General features: G+C 48.1%; 1 protein-coding gene across 1 annotated transcript in view; it reads right to left on the bottom strand.

The window, feature by feature from the left end:
- The window catches only part of LOC144722433 (myosin-16-like), an 81,665-nt gene that overhangs the window by 15,363 nt on the left and 40,313 nt on the right, over positions 1–25,989 (bottom strand). The window contains exons 25-37 of the mRNA XM_078600698.1: positions 25,445–25,531; positions 21,958–22,103; positions 19,697–19,787; positions 13,287–13,343; positions 10,691–10,777; positions 9,197–9,442; positions 7,497–7,614; positions 7,206–7,333; positions 5,463–5,659; positions 4,791–4,923; positions 3,805–4,021; positions 2,829–2,965; positions 461–564 (exon numbers count right to left, since the gene is read on the bottom strand). Coding sequence (XP_078456824.1) covers positions 461–564; positions 2,829–2,965; positions 3,805–4,021; positions 4,791–4,923; positions 5,463–5,659; positions 7,206–7,333; positions 7,497–7,614; positions 9,197–9,442; positions 10,691–10,777; positions 13,287–13,343; positions 19,697–19,787; positions 21,958–22,103; positions 25,445–25,531 — 1,748 coding nt within the window. The remainder of the gene's footprint in view (positions 1–460; positions 565–2,828; positions 2,966–3,804; positions 4,022–4,790; positions 4,924–5,462; positions 5,660–7,205; positions 7,334–7,496; positions 7,615–9,196; positions 9,443–10,690; positions 10,778–13,286; positions 13,344–19,696; positions 19,788–21,957; positions 22,104–25,444; positions 25,532–25,989) is intronic.

Here is a 25,989-nt window from a genome sequence, read left to right on the forward strand (position 1 = left end):
CATACGTACATACATACGTACTTCAGAGGTGGAAACCCTTCTGCATACACTCAGCCGATGGGGTATCTATGTATGTTGCGGGTTGCTTGCCAAGGTACCGTGTAGGTCGGGCGAACATGGCACACGCGCGCGCGCGCGCGCGCTCACACAATAAGCTCTGGAGAGAGAATAGCACACCACCGCTGTGGACTTCCTTCACAGCGGAGTGATGTATCACAGGTCTTTGAAATTCTCCATGCCAGGTGTGCCCAATTAGCGTAATTGGATACATGGCTGCATGGCCCCACTCCAATTACCTCCATTGGCTGCAGCTGGCACTGGGAATTTTAAAGGCCCCCCCCCCCAAAAAAAAGGCTCCCCTCTCGGCTTGTTCCAAATTAAAGCCCTGGGGGGCTCAGGTGAGTGAGTTGTAAGACAACCGATAACAGCGACCCCAAAGGACTGAACCCAACCCCCCCACCTGATGGCCTCGAACTCATCCTCCTTCTCCTGCACGCGGCGGTCGATGTCGGCCTTGACCTGGGCCAGCTCCAGCTGGATGCGCACCACCTTGCCCTCCTCCGACTGCCGTGGGGGGGGGGGGGGGAGAGAGAGACAGAGCGCACGCGGGCGATTTAATCAGACGGCTGGCTGGCTGCTGTGGGCAGCTGGGCCCGCAGGGGATCCCACGGCAGGCCCTCGACAGACGGAACTTCTGAGCCCCTGTGCAGAATTCGGACTCCCCATTTTTACCCATCCACTGTTCTCCAGACGAGAGGCTCTCTCGGGCCGCCCTCTGTCAGAGGCCCTCCTGCCAGCGGTGGCGCGAGCGAGGAATTGCAGGTGCCGCCGCCGCCTTTACGTATTCCCTCTGGCCCCCCAAAGCTGTTACAGTTGTCGTTTCGCTCTCTCGGCTCTCTCGGTAGGGGAGTCATTCTTCAGAGATTTGGACAAAAGAAAATTGAGTCTGTCCAGACCCATCTGTGCCGAGATGAGTTTTTGTTTGCAGGTGACCGCATCGTTAGTGATGCTAAGTGGCTTGTTTGACGCAGGATTATCACAGCTTCCTGGTATTCGAATACGTGCAGCCGCAATCTGCGCCTCGATTTACACTTGCATCCAATTTTGTGTAATTTCCAACAATTCAGCTAAGGCACAGAGACAACTAAATACAGGAAGGGGGGGGGGTTTGAAAATACCCCACCAATTTCTGAGCCTTTTGATTTCATCCTAACAGCTGGTTGAATAGTTAGAAAACAGTGGCTTTGTGTTCTACAGAGGAACAGGGTAGGGAGATGACAGAGTCACGGATCTGTGGCACGGCACACTACGTCCAGGAGAGATCTGGGCTTGCGCCGCCACAAAGCAAAACATTTAAAGAATTGTTTTGTAAATGCGATGACGCGGAGTTCGATTAAAAGTGTAAAAAAACAGATCGGCATCTGTGGGAGCTGAGGCGAGCATGTTGTGTGCATAGGTTGCCATGCTTAACAGCCCTCACCTGCGAACTAGCAGCTTCTTTACAATCGTAAAATTTCTCCCAAATGCTTTAATTGGAGTATCTATAAATGGATCTCCCTGCTTGATGGAGCAATTAAGGAGGCAATTTAGTATTCAGATTTCGCAGCTGCTCGTAATCCAGGTGCGGTCCTCAGGTTGGGCCACGTGTCGAGCGCTCCCGCTCTTTCAAATTTTCGCCACGCACTTCCTGTGAACATCTCGAGGAGTTGAAAGTGTTAAAGATGCAGGCAGCAGCGCTTGGAAACTTCCGAAGAGAGAGAAATGCTAACCGCGTGGCCTAACCCCCGAAGGCCAAACACTTAGGTTTGGAGGCACGTTACACTGCTCACTTCCAGGGCAGCAGAGGAAGAATGTTTTTGATCTACTTGTGCAGCGTTAGTGCGCTATCCCCCTTGCTTGCGTGAGTTGCATCCGAATATTCTGGTTCCCTGTAAATATACTAAACATGAGGAAAAGGTCAAATATCTTTAGCAGGGCCCTTTGGATAGGAACTCTTTGAGGCGGTCCGGAGTAAATCGAGAACTGCAGAGCGTCGTGGAGTGTTGCACGTGGCATAAACTTGGATTCTGAGATGGGGAGCCATAAGAAGGCGAGCATGTCTTGAGATGCGGGTATGGCGAAGAAAGGTAACAATAAAATTGCATGGAGATAAAGGGAAGTGGTGAAGTTCTGTAGCAGGTTCAGGGGGAGAGAAGCCTTGTTAGAAAAATTAAAGAGAAGAAAAAAATACATGGATTGGGCCACATACTCCCGAGGTGCCAGCTCTGTGAAGAAAGATTTGCAAGGAAGGATTGTTAGATGAAGGCCAAGAGGCAAATAAAGCACAATTTGGCTTGATTACTTGAAAAGGGCTCATTGCAGTTTAATGAAGTAGAGAAATGTTGGACTGGATGACGTGAATCTGAGCCAAAGACCTGCCATTGGTGAGAGGGCTAAATGAGAGAAAAGACACAAAGTAAACATGAATGGTATAACAAATCGCTGCCACTTGTGAAGAAGGAATTTGCTCAATTTAACATGTAGGCTTTCGCGACCAATATTATCCATAACAAAGGAAGACTTCTTCACAATGCTGCCTAATCGCCTGATGAGGCTGGCTGTAATCACCAGCGAATTGTAAATGTTGTGGGATTACTCTCCAACGCATCGGTGTGCTGTACTGGTAACGAATTGCCTCGTTCTGTTTACGTGACAAACCTTACTAATTGGCTGCGTCGGGTGGTGGCGGGTTTAACGACGCGTTTATACTCACGCGGTCTAACCCCAAAAAAAAAATACCATCTTCATTACGGAGGGAATTTGCGCTCGTAAACGTCGGCGAGTTTCACCTCCAGGGCTGCTTCTGCCTCTTCCAGGGAGAGCTGCAATTCTTCCTTCTCCAGTTCCAACTTCTTCTTCACCTTCTGCAGCTCGTGAGCGCTTTTTCCTCCCTCTCCCAGCTGCTCTGTCAGATCGGTGACCTCCTCTGAACGCGTACCGAGAGAAAACAACAACAAACAACAACAGTAATGGCCTTGTTCGACTCAATTTCAAATGTGTTGACAACAATGCGTCGAATGCACTCCAGATTAAAAGATCCGTAATGAATGTTTTTTTTTTGGGTTAGATCGCGTAAATATAAATGTGTCGTTAAATCTACCACCACCCGACACGGCCAATTAGTAGGGTTCGTCACGTGAACAAAACGTTTAAATTCGTTACCAGTTCAGCATCCCGGTGTGTTGGAGAGTAAACCCACAACATTTACAATTTGAGTGCCGTGACGTTACGCTGGTAATCACAACGAGCTTCATCAGGCGACAGCCAGAGTTGTGGAGAAATCCTCCTCCTGTGTCGGCCTTAAATACACGGGGGGGGGGGGGGAATGTGATGTCATCAATGTGAGCCAATCAGGTGCGAAGACCGGAATGGGGGGGGGGGGGGGTGTAATGTATTAATCTAAATTACAATGGACGTATTTTTGGTCTTGTTATTCACAGTTAATGAACATACTTAATATATTTCACGCATGCACTTCATGCGTGTACATTACGTATGCACATTGTGGTTGTATTTGCCGGCGAAACGTCGTACTCGAATTGTAAAAGCTGTGGGTTTAATCTCCTACACGCAACCAGTGTGCTGAACTAGTAACGAATTGGCCACGTACTGTTTACGTGACAAACCTTCCTAATTGGCTGTGTCGGGTGGTGGTGGTGGCGGGTTTAACGGCACATTTATATTTACGCGATCTAACCGACAACAAAAAAAATCCCTACTGCATGTTAACATCTCGGGATCGTTACAAAAGTTTAACAATTTGACCTTGAAGGGTCTTGTTCTCTCTCTTGAAGGCCTCCAGCTGTTCGACCGCCTCCTCATAGCAGGTCCTCAGCTTGAAGATCTCGTTGCTGTAGTTCCTGCACTCCTTCTGCGACGAGTCCAGCTCTGACTGGATCTCCTCGTACTTCTGACGCCAGTCCGACAGCTGCTTGTCAAACGAACGCTGCTTCTTGTCCAAAGAAGCTGCAGAGCTATTGGCCTTGACGAATGCAAAAAAAAAAGTTTGACATACGAACAACTGCACGCGTGACACCAATACAAACCAAGACCCTGTGCTGATCGCTCTGACTTAATGCCACTCCCTTTCATTTATGCGATGAAGTCCGGAACGGATTTCATCCTGGGCGATGTAAGCAAAGATCATGAGGTCATCGTGGCCAAAGCCATTGATGGACACCACGCCTCGATAATGATGCCTTCGACCCATCCGCCAGATCCCGTAGCTGTCGCACCGTAGACACGTGACGCGACGCACACAAACGTGGCAGAAAATAGGCGGAGGGGAAGATGTGAAAAATGGTGGATATATGCAGCGGAAAACAAGATCAAGAATACAAAAAGGTATAGATAAAATTTCGATTAAAAGCTTTCGTGACTGCAGGGATTCATCTTCTTGGTTCTTTCGGTAAAGTCACGTAGAATGGAAATAATAAAATAAAACATAACAAATAATAATAAAATAATTATTGTTTTATGTTTTATTTTTATTCTTTTATTATTTCCATTCTACGTGACTTTACCGAAAGAACCAAGAAGAGGTATAGATCAATGTAGAAGTTCTGGATAAACAAAGAGAACCACGGCTGGAATTCCTTCAGCGTCATTCTCGCGAATAATGAGCCGACGAAACGGGGCAACGTTGAAAATTGCGAAGTGTGGTTTTATCACCTCCGATTATGTACGGTGCAAAATAAGTTCAACGAACGTAACAACACATGTCCGATCGCAAAAATGTGGAGGGACCAGACCTTCTCAAGGTCGAGGGTAAGGTCTTCGAGCTCTCCCTGGAGTTTCTGCTTGGCCTTGTCCAGGCTTGCGCACCTCGCTTGGGCAGCTTCCACAGCCTCCTCGGACTCCTGCAGCCGAGCGGCAAGCTTCTTCCTGTTGCCCACATCATGCACCGGGTCAAATTGTACATCGTGTCGAAATCTTCTGTCAATTTGCCAGCCCATTGCTGGATCTCCAACAAGAGCACCATGCCGCAGGCGATATGTTTAAAGACACAAAGCGTGTATGTACTCCTCCAGTGCTGGATTAATTAATTAAACAAAATGTATACACCCTCTGAGAAAATTTCAACTAATTTGGCTTCGATAACCTGCTGATTTTGTATAGACATTAAAATGGAGGAGCTACTGATGTGCCTATTTTAAGAAGTGATTATGTGCTGGTATATGACATAAACTTTAAATTAACATGGCATTTCCTAAAGTGCACGTCTACGTAAAGTGTCCGCAACATTTTTGTAAATAATCGCTTTTAACATAATACATTTTGAAACGTTTGTCTACGCCATATGCACTCTATTACAATCCGGTATCCTCCGCAGTAAAGTCAGACTCAAGCGCGAATGGGCCTTTTAACGGAGCCGTGCGTGGCGGGGGGAGGGGGGAAGAGAGATTTTTCTTTTTTTAACTCACTTGGTTTCCTCGAGCTCCTCCAGACGGCCGAGCGCGTCTGACTCGTACTTGCTGCGCCACTGAGTGAGCTCCCCGTTGAGGCGCGAGATGACGCGGTGGAGCTCGGCCTTGCTCTCCTGTTCCTCCTCCAGCTGTTCGCGGAGGAGGTCGCAGTCGTGCTTGGCGTTGGACATGCCCAGAGACACCATGCCCTTTGCCTGCGTCGCACCCGGAGGTTCAACAGTGAGGATGTAACACGCGGTTGGCTTTTTCGCAGGCAATTATTAGGATCATTATTGTCTGTATGAGGCCACAGAATGATCCGACGGATCTGTGTCATTTTAGAAGCCTCCCGCCAACACGACACAGCCCAAACACATGAACTGTGACATGGTGGGAGCATTTTACGCCCCAAGTTATTATTGTTTTAGCTCACCGGTAAGTTGAAGAACAATCCTCAGAAGCAAATCTAGGAATAAGATATATGGCATTTCGCTTGATATTACATCAAAATCATTAAGCTCCAGAAAGTCAGAACAACAATCCGGTGAATCGGAATCAGTGTGTCACCTGACCTGGTTTTCTTAAATCTGTCGCATGGCCTAATTGGTACATTTGTTTGTGCGGATTGTTGGTCAACTTAATGGTGAGTTGGAACATTCATAATTGGCCTTTTTCAACGCTTGTACACCATACTCTTGTACACCACGCAGAAATTAATTTGTGTGACTGTGTTGGGCGGTGGAGTGTTCCTTAATGCAGAGGATTTTGTCAGATTGTTACGTGACCTAACCTCAAAAAATCTATTATGAATAGCGACTTAAGCGTGTTTGTAATTGAGGTTGGGCGGGTGTGGCTCAGAGGTCAGCTTAGCTGCCACCCCTGAGATCCTGGGTTTGAATCTCAAGCACATAGCCGAGTTGGCGGTTTCAGCTCGGTCACCGATAAGAGCACGCAAGATGATCACGTAAAATTTGGTTCCGCACTTTAGTTGGCTGAATTCCAGCTCTGAGGATGAATATATAGGTTTCACTATCATGCAACAAACAAGATTCTCATATGCAGACTATGTAGGAAAATGCTGTCTTCTAATGTGTGAACCAGAGACTACTTGAAGAGGTTGTCCTGTGATATCTGTGCACCATTCTTTAACACTGCTCTATGAGAGATCTCAATGGATATTGAATTGAATTACTTGAAGCCGATAGCATAAGTGGCATAAAATTATGGTAATCATTAAAAAAACGTGTAATCATGTTCAGTTAAAAAATGTTGTGTCGGACAACCATCACTCGATGTTCTGGACATCTTTGTTGGCTTGTTCATGAATGTATGCTTCACTAATACATTTCTTTGACCCTCACTTCATGTGCAAGCCTCCATTGTTGGATGAGAGCATGGTAGGAAGAAAACACGCCAAAAAAAACCTTCCGTCCATTACGAGCACACTACGTTCACTTAATTTCTGAAAAAAAAAAACTACATTTGTACAATACCGTAACACCATAACTCTGGCCCCGAAACCTCGAGCCAAAATCGGTCTGATTAAATGGCATCCTGCAACATAATATCATTCTCATCTCGTTCATTTCCATAACCTTTGATTACATTTTCGTTTTGTTACTCTACGACGCACGCCTTGTCCTTTTGCGATGCCTCTAAAAAGATGCCGTCGTATATATATATCCGGCATCATGTAAAATTAAAAATCCTATCCTGGAGACGTCCGCAGAGACACGCATTACTTTAATAGGGTGCAAGCACCTTCGTTTCTTCATCCAGCGACCTTTTGGTCTCCTCCAGCTGCGAGGACAGCGAGAGCTTGGTGCGGCTCAGCTGAGCGATCTTGTTCTCCCCCTCCTCCAGCCGCCGGAGGTTGTCGCTGTTTTCGGCTGCAGAGAGCGGCGGTGGCAAGTAACGGCGCCGGTGTTGTTACTGCCCCCGCAAAGCGTCGCACCCCCCGCTTCCCACTGCCGGGTAACGCGCGCGGTCAAGTGGGTAATCCCGCTCGCGCGCGCACCACGTAATTGCCCGTCAGAAGGCAGCCGGCCCCACCTGCGAGCTTCACTTTGAAGTTGTTGACCTCGTTGAGGGTTTTCTGCAGGTCCTCGCAGTGCGAGCTGGATTCGCTCAGGTGATCTTCCAGCTTGCGAATGTGCATCTCGGCCGACACCTGCGGTGCACGTTCACACATGCAAGATGCGAGTGACCTTTGTAGACTAAAAAAGCGATTTTACTATTTTTTTTAAATTTTACTGGGTAAGGCTCACTGAGCTACAGTGCGGGAAAACAGTATTTGATCCCCTGCTGATTTTGTACGTTTGCCCACGGACAAAGAAATGATCAGTCTATAATTTTAATGGTATGTTTATTTGAACAGTGAGAGACAGAATAACAACAAAAAAATCCAGAAAAACGCATGTCAAAGATGTTATAAATTGATTTGCATTTTAATGAGGGAAATAAGTATTTGAATTATAGACTGATTATTTATTTGTCAGTGAGCAAACGTACAAAATCAGCAGGGGATCAAATACTTTTTTCCCTCACTGTATGTAGCTCGTTTTCAGAAGCGACCTGGCCACAAATGATAGCTCACCGAAGTGGCGTATCACGTAGAAATGTACAGCAGCCAAATACTCTGAACGCACGCTGATTCAAAATGTGCAGGGAAAAACCGGAGGACCCGGAGAAAAATCCACACGATCATGGGGAGAACATGCAAACTCCAAATATACAGGCATGGTCAGGGTCGAGAACGAACCCAGGATCTCCTGTATACCAGGCGAGGTAGTTAACATCTCGCCGCCGTAGCACGCATATGTAATCAATTAATTATAATTGATTACGGTACATATCACCACCGGGTGATGGTGGGTTTAACGACATTTATATTTACGTGATCTAACCCAAAAACCTATATTATGGAGGAATTGCATGGCTAATTTAAAGTTAAAACAATCAAAACTGGTTTAATTTAAGCACACAACTGGTAGTGATACACACTTCGTGCTGCGATGGCTTCAATGACCATGTTACCTGCAGGACTTATCACAGGGCAACAGGACTGCACTTCGACCATCATGAAGCGGTCTATTGCTTTGGGCTGCCACGTAATCGGAGGCCCTCAGGCTGCCACCCCTAAAGCCCCCTGCGCTGATCTGGCCCTGCATACACGTGCATTGCGTATGCTCATGTACCAAATTTGTGGAAAAATAGTGCGCCTTTTGGCGTCATCTGGTCGAACACCATATGAGACTAGGCTCTAAAGAAAGCTGTCTCTGGTGTGGACCAATCAGTTTCAAAGACAATGCATAAATTATCAGAGTATTGTTTTTTGTTTGCATTTGACTGCAAGTATTGTGGTTAATGTAAGCATGATTCCTTGCAAAAGGTGTCAGTTTTGTTGCCAAAAAAAGGGGAAAAACCCTATTAGTATATTTTGGTACTGGCAAAGGAGGTCCCATGATGATGCGCCCAATGTTATGCCGTAAGACCCTCCACCACCCGACAGAGCCCGAACAGATTAAATAGTGTTGTGCGCAAGCGTTCAACGTGCCGATTGGTATTGCTTCAGGGAGATGAACAGTTCTCACAAACAAATTTAGAAATCGGCTACGAACTTCACTCGAAACTACTGGCAGGCATAAAATCCAGGGAAGTCAAAACGATGAATACCTCTGTGGCTTGCACGCACGCACACACACACACACACGTGCGTGTGCGTGTGCGTGCACGCGCTGTGGTGGCTTTACCTTGTACTTCTGAGATGCCTCGAGGCTGGAGGCGAGGTCATCGACCTCCACCTTCATGACCTGCTTGTCCTTCTCCAGCTTGAGCTTCACGCGCTGCAGGCTGTCCAGCTGCTCCGTCATTTCCACCGTGGACTCGGCCTGCCTCTTGCGCAGGGCGGCCATGGTGGCCTCCATCTGCAGGGAGGACTCCTCCATCTCCCGGCGCAGCTTGAGAACCTCCGACTCTCGCTTCTTGTTCTGCTCGATCTGTGCCCACCAAGGGGGTTGGGTGTGGGGGGGGGAGGGCAATATCAGCAAACTGTGGAGTACAGGTGCAGGAGCCACGGTGGAATTGAGGAAGGGAGGGGGGTGCTAGGGGGTTACTGTGTTGTCGTCCCCCCACCACCCCCCCGTGTTCATCACTTAGTACCGTGAGGGGGTGGGGGGTCAGGAACGACTTTAGCCACCCACCTAAAAACCCCATGGACAGCTGGAAAGCCAATTTACTACATTTTTACAGATTTTTTTTATTAATTAATTATTAGATTTTTTTACGTGAATATATATCAAAATAAGTAGACAATAGCATCGTCGAGTGGAGAAATGCTGTTGCTCAGGGGAATTTGAGATATTGCGCATTGAATTCAGTCATCACGTCACAAAAACTACGTACGTCACCGTGTCCTGTCCTCCCAGCTACAGCAGCTTCACACGGCGCAGGGAGAATTAATTTTAACATTTCACTTTCGTGGCTATTTGGGTAACCTTTGCACGTGATGGCGAGAGCGGAGTTCTCTGTGGGAAGAAAAATCCCAAACGCACAGGGAGATAACACCGAAACGATTGTACACGTTGGTTAGCAACCTAATCGCGTAGCCATTACATCTAGCCTAACCACTGATGGAATCAGGGTATACTGATTTGCTCTAGCAGACTGCATATTCCCACTGTTGGAAGCATTCAGGTATTCGCGTTGATACTCGCATGCCTGTTTCCACGCTTGTGCCGTGTTGCTCTCCGATGTGTTTATGGGTTGTACGCCACGGGTTGTACGACGTCTTCACTCAATTCAGTGCGAGAAGAAGCCCCCCAGCCCCGTGGACCAAAACGTCGGACGTCGTCCGAACAACCCGCAGGTACAACGCAAAGACGATGTCGTTTAGAAATATACATCGTTGCGTTGTAATACATTTTACCGTGAGTCATTCAATTGTATGTGAGCAAAATTATATTGAATAACTATTATTAGGACTACAACCTCAGTCTTAGGCCCTGGTATAGTGACAATCCATGACAGAGCGATGCGGGTTTACATTTCCACGCTTGAATAAGCACTGAGGGCACCGCTAATCTCCATCAAAGGCATCCGAACCAGCGGTGGGAGTGTCACGCTGCTGTCAAAGTGTAAGGCTTGCCATAGGACGACTATTGTCCCCACAATTTGGTGCTTATCGACCCCCCCCCCCCTGACCGACTGATGGGCTGGGTTCACCCCCACCCCCCCCCCCCACTCACCTGGGCTGCTGTGGCCCCCCCCGCTTCGTCGAGGCGTTCCGTGAGCTCCTCCAGCTCCCTGGCGAGGTCATTCCTCTGCTTCTCAACCTGACGGGAAACCATATTTTTGTTGATTTTTAAAAAAACGACACCAGTCAGCGACATGTGGAAACGCTGTGCAAGGCGTGCGCACGCCCTAATCTGATGCCGCTGAAGACGGTGTGACACTGGTGCCCCCCCCACCCCACTGTCCGGAGAAGATAGATCGTACCTGCCTGCACGCGCACACAGATTCTTCCCTGTTCCCTGTGCGTGCGTGCGGCGGGATTTTTGACGTACGAACATGTGCACTGTGCTCACGTACTGATAAGCAGCGATCCTCGCGGTGCTTACGAGTGACATCCCGAAACCATTTCCTGCGCAGCCCCCTTCACCGAGCACAGACTAATCATTCGCGTCGTTGTGGAGAATATCAGTAGCATAAGAAACACGCGGACAATGTGCCTCGTTCATATATCTGTGTCCTTCAACAACAAACCATTAAAGTTTTTTTTTTGCACTTCCCGGCAACCGCGAGGACCTCCCCACGTTGGTGCCTGAGTCTACTGATGAGACGCTGAGTGTCAAAACCTGTCCAGGGTCGCTCACACTGAGCACCGCGGCGAGGTGTGGTCCAACAACACCGATGACTTGGCACGGCGTGAGAAGGCCTTCATCCAGCAGTAGATTGAACAAGGGTTTTATATTATACAAAGTAGAAACGTGGTAAAGGTGCAGCCCTGCAATGTCTTGTTCACGCCACTGCTGAAGGAAGGGCCTCCACGAGAAGGAGCTTAAGATAGAGCCCCCTCTGCCGGGTATTTGGCCTACTCTTCAATGCTGGCCACACATCTTGACAGCGGTGGAAGCACACCCACACAATACCACACCGCACATAACCTGCCGGTCGGCTAAATGTGGTGGGGTCCCTATTTATGCTGCTGCTGCGTGGACAGAGAGGTCAGAAAGCAAAACTTTTTTTTTTAACGAGAACATTTATCTACTTTCACATGCAGTATTTTCAAAAATAAAAGCATTCAAAGTCAGGTCGATGGCACACTGTGCAGGGCTTGAAAATGTCCAGGGCAAAATGCATAATGCACATCACAAAGCGCGCATGCCAGAGAGCTGGATGGACAGCGGGGGTTGCAGGATTCCTCTGCTAATTTAACGTAGATGAAAGTGAGTAACCAGGGTAGGCAGATGAAACGCGCAGTGTTTAATCTCACCTCTCCACTGCACTCTGTCTCAATATTTAGACTCGAGGGCTCGTGCTTGTACACTGCAGCTCAATGGCATACTGTGCACGGCAGTGCAGTGGCTTTAAGTCTGCACATTACCGCCATGAACGTCCCTTCTGAATACGTTTAAGTGCAGTGTATTCGTTGGTTTGCATATTGTTGGGATTATTTATGCAGAAATGAAAACCCAACAAAATTGCAAAAAAATGTTTAGAATAATGTTGCAATTGAAGTAGCATCGTAATGAGTGTCCTGTCGAGATTACACATTCTACACTTCCACTCGTATGCTTCGTCGGTAAGCAATGAGGATGTTTTGATAGTCGGATTTACATATGCTTTGCATAATCTGCGTATTTGTTTATCTTTGTTTATCGCGTTCTCTGTGTTTGTTATTGTTTGTATGTTGCTGCCTCTGCCCTATGACCCGCGACCTTCACCGCCTGCGTGGACGGCACAGACACGGATTCAGCGCAGCCTCCCCGCGTGCCACCGCCACCCTGCAGGTCACCACACTCCCCACTCCCTCCGCCTCTTCCCTCGCACTCATACACTGTGGAATTCCCTCCCGTCGTTTCTACTCCATAAGCTCTCGTAACAGCCTTGCTTAATATAAAACATAAAATAAAAATAATAATAATAACACAACACACGTACATTTTTTTTTTATCTATTACAAATTTGAGAGTGCTGTCTGTTATTGCCCATTAGAGATGTTGGGGCCCATTTGTCCTTTGCTCAGCGACTTAAAAAAAATAGAATTAAGAGTTGACTGCACAACTTTCTAGCGCGTGAACATTGTGGTCCTACGAAGCACACGATCCGTCTGGCATGTAGCGATTCATCGATTCGTTAAGATTTATTTTTATTTTACCCTCGTGATACACGCTTGTCGAAACGGATTATTTGGACTATTTGCAAATTATATGTAAATTTTAGCTTGAGACTATTAGAATTTGATCGTAGAATAACACGCTATTTTTTTAAAAATCATAATGCCTAATCGTGATAAAAGGCGGAATTGTGGAGGAGGATGGGTAACAAATTAATCTGCCCAGCAATTAAAATAGTGGCGGTCCAGGGTCCCGATTAAAGTCAACAAGCAGTGCGCGTGCGTGGCTGCAAGGGCCACGTGACGTTCATTGCCATACGACGGACACAAACCATCGACGGAGTTGATTCTCACGACAAATTAAGGGTCTCCGCACTTGTCACGGCTTTAACGATTGCCATTAATCGACGAGCTGATGCGCCGTTTCGCCACGAGCGTGCACACACAGGTGACGTGCCCGAGCCTCCCTTCTAAGATTCAAGGTGCGAGGAAAGGCGGCCCCTCACCTTCGCTCTGATGGCCCGCTCAGCCTCCAGCTCCTCCTCCAGCTCCTCCACCCGGGTCTGGGAAGAAGGAGAGAGATGCACGGATAAGAGGCTGGAACGATATCCCTCTGCACATTCGCAGCATCACCTCAATCGCCTCCTTCAAGAGAGACTTAAAAACTCACCTCTACAACCACGTGCTTTCGAGCGACTCTGAGCTTGGCTCCGCGCCTCTGAGTTGCGGCCACTACGTCCGCAAATTTGCGCGCGTTATAAATTGAACTATTATTATTATTCACGAAGACATTCATGGACTCACCACTCCGTCTGGCAAAACGAGAGAACGCCACGTGTGCGTTATATTTACGAATGTAGTATTTAGATGAAAGCGAAGTCAATTTGCCTCTTCTATTCAGACCAGTTTGAGTCAGCGATTATCTCCGTTGGTGGCCTGCAGCCAGTGGTAGGGTCAACTCGGCCCATCATTTTCTCGGGGTCAATAAACCACGTAGCAATTTGTGGGAATAATAGTTCTTCCACGATTGGCTTGCCTTTCTTATAGCAATGCCAAATTTACACCGCTGATTCAGGGCCTTTAATGGAGATGAGGCAGTGCCTGATAGTTAATTGAGCATGCACATTTTGCGCAGATGTTTACCATGTAAACCCAACTCACTCCCTGTGACAGCAGGTGGTGCCTCGAAAGGAACACCACTGTTGACTTCCCGTGAAGTGATACTCATGCATTTACACCAGACTCCAAATAGGCAATGGTAATTAAATACGTACAATTATCGTGGAGCAGCGGCATAGCGGTTCGCGCACTGCACTAGGAACCTGACGACCCGAGTTTGATCCCCAGCCATGGTTAACGTCAGTGGCGAGTGAGGCTTTAAACCGTTCCGGGCTCTTCCTTCACCAACCCGCACCGACCAATGTGGCGAAGCACATGAAACATTAATAATTGGTGGCATTATAGAGAATATAATTAACAGCATAGCTAAGCTGACATTATGTCCCCATCATATATATGCCATCCATTATACAACGTAATAATGCACGTGTTGAATGTTGTAGAATGGCAACATCCAACATAAAATACATGTATTATCCTGTACATAAAGTACACTTTTACATCTCCAACTGCAAGATACGCTGGTATTGAAGGCAGACTAAGGAAGTCTTATTTTTTGACAGCGGGAAGACTCGTAGCCTTCAGATTTTCAATGCCACGCAGTCAGCCCTCATGGCTTCACCTGCTGTCGTTTTTGCACAGTGCAGAAAGCGTACATGCCTTTAAAAAAATTGTCGTAAAATCCTCTTTTCTAATCGAACAACTTTGAAAAAACCCCAGCCAGCGGGAGTCGGGCAGTGTTTAGTGGCACAGGGGAAGATTAGAAGTGACTGCCTGGCGGGTAAGCTGTAAATCCCACATGAAGCAGCTTGTTTTCATTATCAGCATTCCACCGCACTCCGCTCTCCAACGGGGAGTCGTCAGAGTCTCGTCTGCCGGGGAGAGACAGGAGCCGCTTTCTCGAGCCTTTTCGCCGATTATTCGAGCAGCGAGCACTCCGGCTTGTTCATGGACGCGGTCACCAGCCCTCGCTCAAACGGCTCGTCCGAAAATGGTGTTGGCAAGCAACGCCAGGCTCAGCTATCACACGCACGCGTCTGCTCGCACTCTTTGCTTGTGCTGCCAGGTATGCCGAGTCCAACGGTTGAGCCTCGCGCGCCTCCCAATTATTGTCACAACCCGTGTCGGTCAATGTTCTAGCCCCGAATTAAAACCCCCTCGTCATTGAACGTCAGCGTGTTGAACGATCTCAAGTCTTGTTTTTGTTTTTAAAACAATAGAACCACCTACGCGCCGTCACAGGATGCCAGCGGTAATAGCGGCGTCCGTGCTTGCCAGAGATTATTTTGTAAGAGCGTGACAGCTAAAATGGGTGAACTTTAACACGGGCTGGGTTTGAGAATGCTAAATAGCACCCCCTCCAACACCCCCATCATCGAGCAGCACAACTAAAAAGCATGACTCGATAATAATAATAACGTGGCTATACAGTGTGTCTAGCCTGTAGCGCAAGGAGTCGGGGTACAAAATAAGACAATTTTCAAAGTGTATTTCCCCTCCCCCCCCCTGAGTGCTGTCTAAGGAGCCAGAAAAAAAAAGCTCTAACCAAGAAATGCCATCAGGATATTTTTTTTCTCACTCTCTCGCATGCCCCGCAAGCATCCAGTGAAGTGGAGAACTAAGCGAAGGGTGTGACGGGTGATGGTGCTCAGAGGTTTTTAATGGCACATTAGAATTTCTTCTCGCGCGCTTTAAGTGCTCGGTATTATCACCTATAATAGAGTGTTATTTTTTTCTCTCGTAACGCACGAGACGCAATAAGCGTTTCAACACAGAACCATGATCCCCCGCGGCCAGCGCTTCGTGAAACGCGATTCATCACAACTCTAATTGGGATTTGTTCCTGGAGTGAACGAAGATTTCACGCAGACGCACCATGCACCACGCCATCTGGAAGAGGAGGTAACCGCACCGCTCGCACAGAGATACGGACACGGCCACTTCACGGCTAAAGAATCCGAGAGGCGTGAAATAAAGGAAGCGCGGCCATCCCCGCACCTGCGATTAGCACGGCTGGCTACGTACGCTGTGAAATAAGTTCGGCATACGTGTACATACATTCCTGGATGCAGCATCCAATCACTTTCCAATGGGCCGTTCGAAACGAATCAATTCGAAGTTTCACGTCTTGTATTGTCAGGCAGGGTTTCACAATGTAGGCCCTTGAAATCACAAGGGCGGCGTTTTACATGCTTAAAGCCTTGCACGCGCACACCCCAAAGGTAAGTTTCGTGAAATTTTCAGTTTGCGCAAAAATCGCCACGCGTCACACAGTGTTGTGAACTGATGGGATTCAAATGAAGGTCAATTTAACGGCCGCGAGAGTGCAACTCAGATGTTTACAATGACCGCACGTGTCCCCTGAGCTCGCTGTGCTCGGATTGAGGAATTCCACCAAGGGTGCGTCGTTTTCTCAGCTGGAGAATATTTGAGTCTTACGGATCGAATTCGGGACCGCGTTGCAGATAATTGTGTATTACCATCCAATAAACACGGGGCGGAGGCACGATGCAGTGTTGGGGAGTTCCCCCTGGGAAGTTTATGGAACCAACCTGTTGACGGGACGCATGCACACGCGTATGGCAGGGGCCACCCACCCCACCACACCCAGCCACCACACCACCCCACCACACCCATCACACCACCCCACCACACCCATCCCACCACACCACACCCAGCCACCACACCACCCCACCACCCCACCACACCACCCCACCACCACCACACCCAGCCACCACACCACACCCAGCCCACCACACCACCCCACCACACCCAGCCCACCACACCACCCCACCACACCCAGCCCACCACACCACCCCACCACACGCAGCCACCACACCCAGCCACCACACCACCCCACCACACCCATCACACCACCCCACCACACCCATCCCACCACACCACACCCAGCCACCACACCACCCCACCACCCCACCACACCACCCCACCACCACCACACCCAGCCACCACACCACACCCAGCCCACCACACCACCCCACCACACCCAGCCCACCACACCACCCCACCACACCCAGCCCACCACACCACCCCACCACACGCAGCCACCACACCCAGCCACCACACCACCCCACCACACCCAGCCACCACACCACCCCACCACACCACCCCACCACCCCACCACACCACCCCACCACCACCACACCCAGCCACCACACCACACCCAGCCCACCACACCACCCCACCACACCCAGCCCACCACACCACCCCACCACACCCAGCCCACCACACCACCCCACCACACGCAGCCACCACACCCAGCCACCACACCACCCCACCACACCCAGCCACCACACCACCCCACCACACCCAGCCCACCATACCATCCCACCACACCCAGCCCACCACACCACCCCACCACACCCAGCCACCACACCCAGCCACCACACCACCCCACCACACCCAGCCCACCACACCACCCCACCACACCACCCCACCACACCACCCTACCACACCACCCCACCACACCACCCCACCACACCCAGCCCACAGTATCAGAGCAGGTTGCATATTCGCGGGCTCAATGCTGAGGATGTTTGCCGATAAGGTTTCGTGTTTTATCTGAGTGAGCATTTTTAGTCATAGTTATTAGCCTAGTCGATGATGACATTATGCGAAATTGTGGTCAAGTCTCAAACTGTGGATTTCATATAATCAGTTCAGTTGACTAAAGCAGTCGAAAAAAGCCCCCACCCCACATCCACCTCGATATTACCATGATTATTGTAATTACATAAATTACCGTTTACATTTCTGGAATTCCTAAGTGCGTTTTCCGCCTCTTAACATTGCTTATAATCTCCGTCTGGGTCCACTACTCTCAGACTCGTTAATTTCGTCTCGTCCGTAAGCCACGCGCCTCGCTCTCTGCTGGGCGGCACTGGCGGTCACCACGAAGCTTTGTGTTTTTCGTCCACTCACAGCCACCGTTTTACTAAATTAAAATACTTCTTCAACGAATAATTTAATTTCTGAAAGCCAGAGGAAGGCATATAAACATCACACTTTGAGGAATCTAAAATGGCCTTTGAAGCATCCAATGTTACAACTCTCAAGTCACATGCTGGTGGGTTAATATTTGCTACCTATTTGCAAGCATTTAATTAAATTAGCAAATAATCAATCACACATGTGCAGTGTGTATATATACATATGGAAATGTTTTAAAGTAAAATTCATTAAAATACCTAATTACATTTGTTAAAAAAATAAAAAAAACAGTACTCAGTGGTAAAACAGATCAATTGTGTCCAAACATTGTACAGTAAGAAATTCCATTAATTTCCTGACTGTTACGGTGTGATACGGCGAATTATTGCCGCTAGACAGATTACCCGCATTGCATTAAATGCCAAGCACTGCTGCTATGCCAGCTTTGACCATCAACATCATTAGCCTTACGTGGCTTCCTTCATATATTAACTGGCTAGACTGTTTTAAAACGGAAGAGTTCCTCCTGAGGTCTGACGATTTCCCAGCTGTGCGACTCTATCTAATACCTGACCCATTCCTGTTCTGATACTATCAGCGGTAATTTCTATCCATCGGCTTCCGGCAGAAGGGCAAGCAGTAATTCTGAGCATGACAAAAGAGGGGCCACATGCATGCTGCACAGCCCTGCCTGCCCCAAAGCCACCCTCACACCGCTGAGTGAAGGGACAACAGGGGACGCTTTAAAATGAGGGCACTGAGGTCATGCCTTGGTCAAACAAGCTCGTCGCTACGGTTTGCCTGAGTCCTTCATTTCGTAAGGAAGGGTAGAAATCACCCCGGGAGCCGTCTTCCCATTAACTTTAGCCCCAGGATCTGGCTTGTCACTTATATATTGGCACATTAAACCATCACGCCTCGGACAGCTGGGACTTCGAACAAGGGACGTAATTTTATACAACGCATTAGCGCGCACACCGTACGCGTCGTTCCATGCGCCTCCAGATGCAGAGTTAATAACTGTGCACTCACTTAGCAGGAAACACGGTAAATAGGTGACCTTGTCATGAATTAACAATTCAATTCTATTTTAAGAAAACACATGTGAACATGCACACGCACACACATATATAGTACATCCCCTGTGTAGCCTACATAGACTTTTGAAGCAATTCAATAATTGTGCACGAGAGAGTCGGAGGACAGCACCACGCCCGGCTGCCTTTGTCTCCTCTGTAGTGATGTTTACACACTGCACCAGGTACTCATTGGAGGCTGAGTCGACCGGGAGGAGGCCCACGACCAGTTCAGATAATCGTCAATTTGTGTTGGCCGTGAGCGGGAGTTGAACTCGGGTCGCTGGGTTCGTAGCGCAGCGCGCTAACCTCTGTGCGCGCACGCACGCACACACACGCGCACGCATACACATGCACACACACGCACCCTGCACGTGCATTCACACACACGCACACACACGCACCCTGCACGTGCATTGAAACGCATGCACACACACGCTCCCCTGCACGTGCATTCACACGCACGCCCACACACACACACCCCTGCACGTGCATTCACACGCACGCCCACACACACCCCTGCACGTGCAATCACACACACACTTGCACGTGCATTCACACGCCCACACACACACGCACCCCTGTGCGTGCATTCACACACACACACACAGACACGCACCCCTGCACGTACATTCACACACACACCCCTGCACGTGCAATCACACACACGCGCACGCACACACACACAACCCTGCACGTGCATTAACGCACGCACACAAATGGTCGCTCACGTGCAAGCACACCCATTCACTTGCAGACAGACACGCACGCACCTGCAGCTCCTTGAGCTTGCGTTGCAAGTTCATGGACATATTCTGCTCATCTTCAAGCCGTGCGTTCATGGCATTGATCTCGTAATCTCTCCTAACGAGAACAAGAGAAAACACGCACGGATCACACAGCGAGTTACACCAGCGCGGGATTTCGATGTTCATGCCAAGCACCTGTCATGAGAAAAATTATATTCGTGACCTTTCGTGTGCTGACAGTGTTACATTACATATATATTAGTTTACACAGAAGTCAAACATTCTTTAGACTCAATATATAAGAACAGCATGTAAGTGCAACAAATACATCCATTTGCAAGAACATATGCCATTTAAAAATATATGATACGCTCAAGGTCTTCATGAGCACAATAGTTACCGTTAAAAAAAAAACCTTGATGACCATTGAAAATAAAAGATAGACATCAATGCTTTATCTGGCAATAATTACCGGCTCAGTAACGATAATGATTATATCACTGCAAAAAAAAAACATGTGGCCCTTTTATTTGTTTTACTTTCTACACTCTGCCATTCCATTGGACTTCTCTAATCACAGGAATGAAACCAGGAGTTCAGATGACACCGGAGATAAGAGACCCATCGACCAAACAACCCCTGTCACACACACCGCTGTCAAAACATCCCCCTTCCGCCGCACCTGCACTCAGAGTGCACGGTAACTGGGATCCACGGTCAAGACGGTTCAGCTCTGTTACTGAAAGGTGGCCTTCCACCGTCCTTTAGTGCAGTCGGAAAGAGAAAGAGAGAGAGATTTTTTGTTTGACTCGTACGATCTCTCCGGCTCATCATCAACACCAGACAGGGTCGTGCCTAGCCACAGCGCGCCCCCTCGCATCGACCCAACAAACTGGTTGTTGCACCGCTGCTCAGGTGCGATAAGTCCCCTCTCTGGAATTATCGTGGACAAAGGTGCGCGTGTCTGGCGTGTCTGGCGGCGTCTCGCCAAGCGCCTATCAGCACAGCCACACAATTACCCATCGGCACCGCGATTATCCCCACCCTAACCCCCCCAAAAATCTATTAGATATGCCGGCACACGGCAGCAGATATAACTTGTCAACTGTATTGCCGTTTGTGTAAGGGTGACCTGTGTCTATTGGGCAGCATTAGTCAATTAATCTGGCATCAACGCGTTATCCATGGAAGCAACCAAGCCGAGGAGAGTAGATTAAGTACTGTCACAAGTTTTGCATGTTTGCTTCACAAACTGCGTGGGGTTTTAACGTTTTTCAAGAAATCTTTTTCAACCCCATTAAAAATAAGGTCGACAAAACAGAACATTTCTAGGAGAGAAAAAGAAATTGTGTTTAATGCAGATTAGATGTCTAGATGTCTCGTAATGCATTTCCTCCTGCGTAAAAGGAACACGGTTGGTCGGCATGCAACGCGTGGCAGGCTCGATTGTGGGTCCTCCCACCTCTTCCAAGATGCATGGCCAGTATAGAAGAGTAGGCCAAATACACCCTCTAGAGCGGGGGGGGGGGCACTGTAGGATTTTCTATAGTGGAGTTTCTTCCACCAGCAGTTGTGTGAGCAAGACATTTCAGGGCAGCACCTTTACCTTTGCTCTTTGAAAAGACATCGGCCCAAGGGGAGCTAAGCCTCCGCATTCCTATGGGAGCCTTTTTTTCTGCACGTGAATTCTGGAGCAAATTTAATTCTGCAGGAATGTGGCCGGTCGACACCCGACGTCTCCACGGCATCTCCACGCGCACACGGACACTCCCTGCGCAAGACAATCCTCACTCACGTCTATTGTACCTTTTGGTGTTTTTTTTTATGTCAAAATATTTGTTTTGATTGCGTTATCAGAGTTGTGTCGAATGCGATTAAGTGCCCATTCGTAAATCGTCGCAGGGGCCGAGAACATCCTGCAGATGCAGATATCGCATAACTATTTCCGAGACCTTTTATCCACGCACGAGCGGTCTCGCGGCCCGACACACTTGGCCAGGGAGAAATGTTAATTGGATGGCAGCCAAGTCAATATTGTGTATTTTTCTAAATCTCAGCGGTGGCATTTAGCCAAACGAAGTGACAAACCGAACTTCACGCCGATGGGATTTTTGCAATGCACTTCGTAGCTTGGCAGACACCATTCACTCGCAAAACACTTGAGAACCCAGTTTAAACCTCAGTTTAAGCCCCAGTTTAAACCCCAGTTGGCTACAACCTAGGATATCGGTGGTGCCGGGCTCAGCACTCGGCACCCTGAGCCAGGCGGTCTCCTCGCTACTCACTTCTTGATGACCTCCTCCATCTCCAGCTTGTGCCGCTCCATCTCGTTGAGAGAGTCCACGGTCGACCTGAGGTCCGACTCCAACTTACGTTTGGCTTTCTCGAACTCCACTCGAAGTTTCTTCTCCTGGTCAAGGAGATCTTCCAGCTGCACACGATGCAGTGATTAGCATGGTTGGTTATGTGCGGTGCGAAAGACGCCCAACATACATACACAGGTCACGGTTTTCCGTAGCTCCCTTTTTAAATGTAGACTATGAAATAGCGATCATTGCGGATGGGTCCACGTAAATGAATGTGATAGAACTATTGTATGCGTGCAATTTCGGATGGATGACACGTTCGGGCAACATGAACGACTCAAAATCGCAAATACCTGACACAAATTTGAAACCGCAAAAACAAAAAGGCCTCCAAATTGCAATGTTTTCTTTAATGGAAATTCACCCGTTGGTGCTTGACGCGACGTATATCTTCACGTATTGTTTAATCCGTCTCATGCTGAACATATGCGGTTGTTCAAAATAGCAATGCGAGAACATGGAAACCTCCGTAACTTGTTAAGCACGACATGCTTCGTGCTTCGTTTTATAATAATAATAATAAAAACTCCTCTCGCTATCAACACAGCGCAACATCGAATGAAAAGCCAGACCTTTGATCAAATACAAATTAAACTTTACCGAACTGTAAGCCACAAAAAGGCCTTGCCACAAGCAGGCACACCTGCAGAGTATACCCCCACATACCTTTCTCTGTCTATTGCCAAGTGAAACACAGTGCTGTGTACATAGTTGGAAACTCAATATGTCCCATTAAAGATGGATCTTTGAATGGGGGGGGTAGAAAAAGCGAGGTGAATTAATCCCTTCCACCGTTTGAGCACCACTATCACATTTATGCAGAGGGCATTACACGAGCAGACACAATAAAACAAACACTGACTGCGCGCTTGACATGAATTATGCATATGTTGCCAATGTAGCTGTGGGAGAAGAAGTTCAAACTGCAAAGGCGAGCGAGAGTATAGCCGAAATATTCTTCATTTTACGTGCAAAGCGAAACCGACGCAACTGAGCAATTGTTTCTTGGGCAGAGGCCAGGGGCAATTGCTTTTAACTTCTACCACATCAGCACTCGCTTTGCAAGGGCAGCTGGAGGCAAATTCAGTTCCAACATTCTAAGCAGTCATGGAGACTGACGACGCAGTGGTTATTGCACCGCACTCTGAACCCCGGTGCCCGAGATTCCATTCCGAAATGAAACCAGCTGCCCCGAGATTCCAATCCACTATGAACCCAGCTGCCCCGAGATTCCAATCCACTATGAACCCAGCTGCCCTCAGATTCCAATCCACTATGAACCTAGCTGCCCCGAGATTCCAATCCACTATGAGCCCAGCTGCCCCGAGATTCCAATCCACTATGAACCCAGCTGCCCCGAGATTCCAATCCACTCTGAGCCCAGCTGCCCCGAGATTCCAATCCACTATGAACCTAGCTGCCCCGAGATTCCAATCCACTATGAGCCCAGCTGCCCCGAGATTCCAATCCACTATGAACCCAGCTGCCCCGAGATTCCAATCCACTATGAACCTAGCTGCCCCGAGATTCCAATCCACTATGAACCTAGCTGCCCCGAGATTCCAATCCACTCTGAGCCCAGCTGCCCCGAGATTCCAATCCACTATGAACCTAGCTGCCCCGAGATTCCAATCCACTCTGAGCCCAGCTGCCCCGAGATTCCAATCCACTATGAGCCCAGCTGCCCCGAGATTCCAATCCACTATGAACCCAGCTGCCCCGAGATTCCAATCCACTATGAGCCCAGCTGCCCCGAGATTCCAATCCACTCTGAGCCCAGCTGCCCCGAGATTCCAATCCACTATGAACCCACCTGCCCTCAGATTCCAATCCACTATGAGCCCAGCTGTCCCGAGATTCCAATCCACTATGAACCCAGCTGCCCTTAGATTCCAATCCACTATGAACCCAGCTGCACTGAGCTTCCAATCCACTATGAACCCAGCTGCCCCGAGATTCCAATCCACTATGAACCCAGCTGCCCCGAGATTCCAATCCACTATGAACTCAGCTGCCCCGATATTCCAATCCACTATGAACCCAGTTGCCCTGAGATTCAAATCCACTCTGAGCCCAGCTGCCCTGAGATTCCAATCCACTATGAGCCCAGCTGCCCTCAGATTCCAATCCACTATGAGCCCAGCTGCCCTCAGATTCCAATCCACTATGAACCCAGCTGCCCTGAGATTCCAATCCACTATGAACCCAGCTACCCCGAGATTCCAATCCACTATGAGCCCAGCTGCCCTGAGCTTCCAATCCACTATGAACCCAGCTGCCCTCAGATTCCAATCCACTATGAACCCTGCTTCCCCATGATTTCAATTCACTACGAACCCAGCTTCCCTGAGATTCCCGTTCACAGAAAACGTCAGTGGCGAGTGATGCCTGAACTGGTCCTAGGCCCCCCGTTCACCGAACCACACTGACCTACATGGCAAGGTCCTGTGAAGCAACCCCCCATGACCCACAGAGCGTGATCGAGGCCTTCATCCAGCTGTGGATTGATAAAGGGCTATAAACGATTGATTATTAAATCGTCCTGTATAGTATGCGGTGCAGCCCATACAGAAGTTCATTCAATAGCTGTACGATAGCCAGATTTCACCACGTGTTCAGTGGTACTGTAAAAGATACATCGTTATATATTTTTCTAAATATATGTTTGTGAAAATTCATTGAATTGCACGGGTTATTCACGAGTTCTATCCTGAAGCGGAGCAATGCTGACAAAAATAACAGACCTCATGTCCCGAAACAACTGTCTCAATAACCCTCGAGAAGCACTCCATATATTTTACTCTGATTATAAAAAAATGCCCTGCCAATATGACTGTCATTACGCCTTTTTTAATGTTTCACAATAAGACGTTGTTAGTTATTCGGTTTTTCCAGCCATCAGTGAACAAGACAGGTGATAGGCTGTTCATCGTTCTTAGCGTGTTTCCACGCAACACAACACTTGAGAGATATTTTCTCACGCAACATACATCTATGGGATTTGTGCCACCATTTTTATTTGATTGAAGCGTGACTCGTGGCCGTTTTGATGCAATGAGAACAGCGGGAACATATTACAAAGAGGAACGGCAGGTTGAAGACATCTCCACAGCAGGTGCAACATGGTCCATTTGACATGAGTGTCTGGAAGCAGTTATTCAAATTCAAGTTGCCCACTTTGAAAAATAATAATAGGTTCTACCCTTTCTGGCAATAAAACAGGTGTTAGGATGTTCAAACACCAAATAGATACCCCTTTGCAGCACAAGATGTAGTTTGACTTTAAAGTATAAATAGGCCAGTGTGCGGACAGGTAATCACACAAGCAGGCAAGTATATCATACATACATGACAATGTCTGAGATGACTAAAAGTACAGCATTACGTTTTGCGGATTGTAGCTTACCTCGGAAATCTTATTCTGATTCTTGTTGTTGGATCGGTGTAAATTTGTTAACTTGTCCTGCTCAATCTGCAAGTCATCAAGTGTAGCCTGCGGGCGCAACAGTAACAAGGGCAGAAGGTGATGAACTGGACACCTGTGAAAAAGAGTTTTATAGCTCATCGGATTCCTCCAGGACAAATACATATTCTGATAATCAAACTGGACCGTTTGCAACATTGGTATTGGGCAGACTGTAATCTGCATTCCATGTTAAAACGCACTCATTGTCAACATCTTAATTTAGATTTAACATAAGCGCAACCATTCCACTTTACAACTCACTGTCAAGATAATGTGGTCTCAGCTCAATTATACAGATAGACGTTGTTCGGGCATTTCTCAGCTGAATTAAATATTCAAAATCAAGACTTATTAACGCTTTCCAACCCCAAGGCTGCAAGCGTCAATTTATCTATCTGTGTGCCCATTCGTTAATCTATAACAGGGCTTCACGATCACTGCCGTAAAGGTGCTCCTGAATACTTGAAATTTAATATAAAATTGGG

Source organism: Lampetra planeri, chromosome 1 (assembly GCF_965212315.1).
Source record: "Lampetra planeri chromosome 1, kcLamPlan1.2.h2, whole genome shotgun sequence".
NCBI lineage: Eukaryota > Metazoa > Chordata > Hyperoartia > Petromyzontiformes > Petromyzontidae > Lampetra > Lampetra planeri.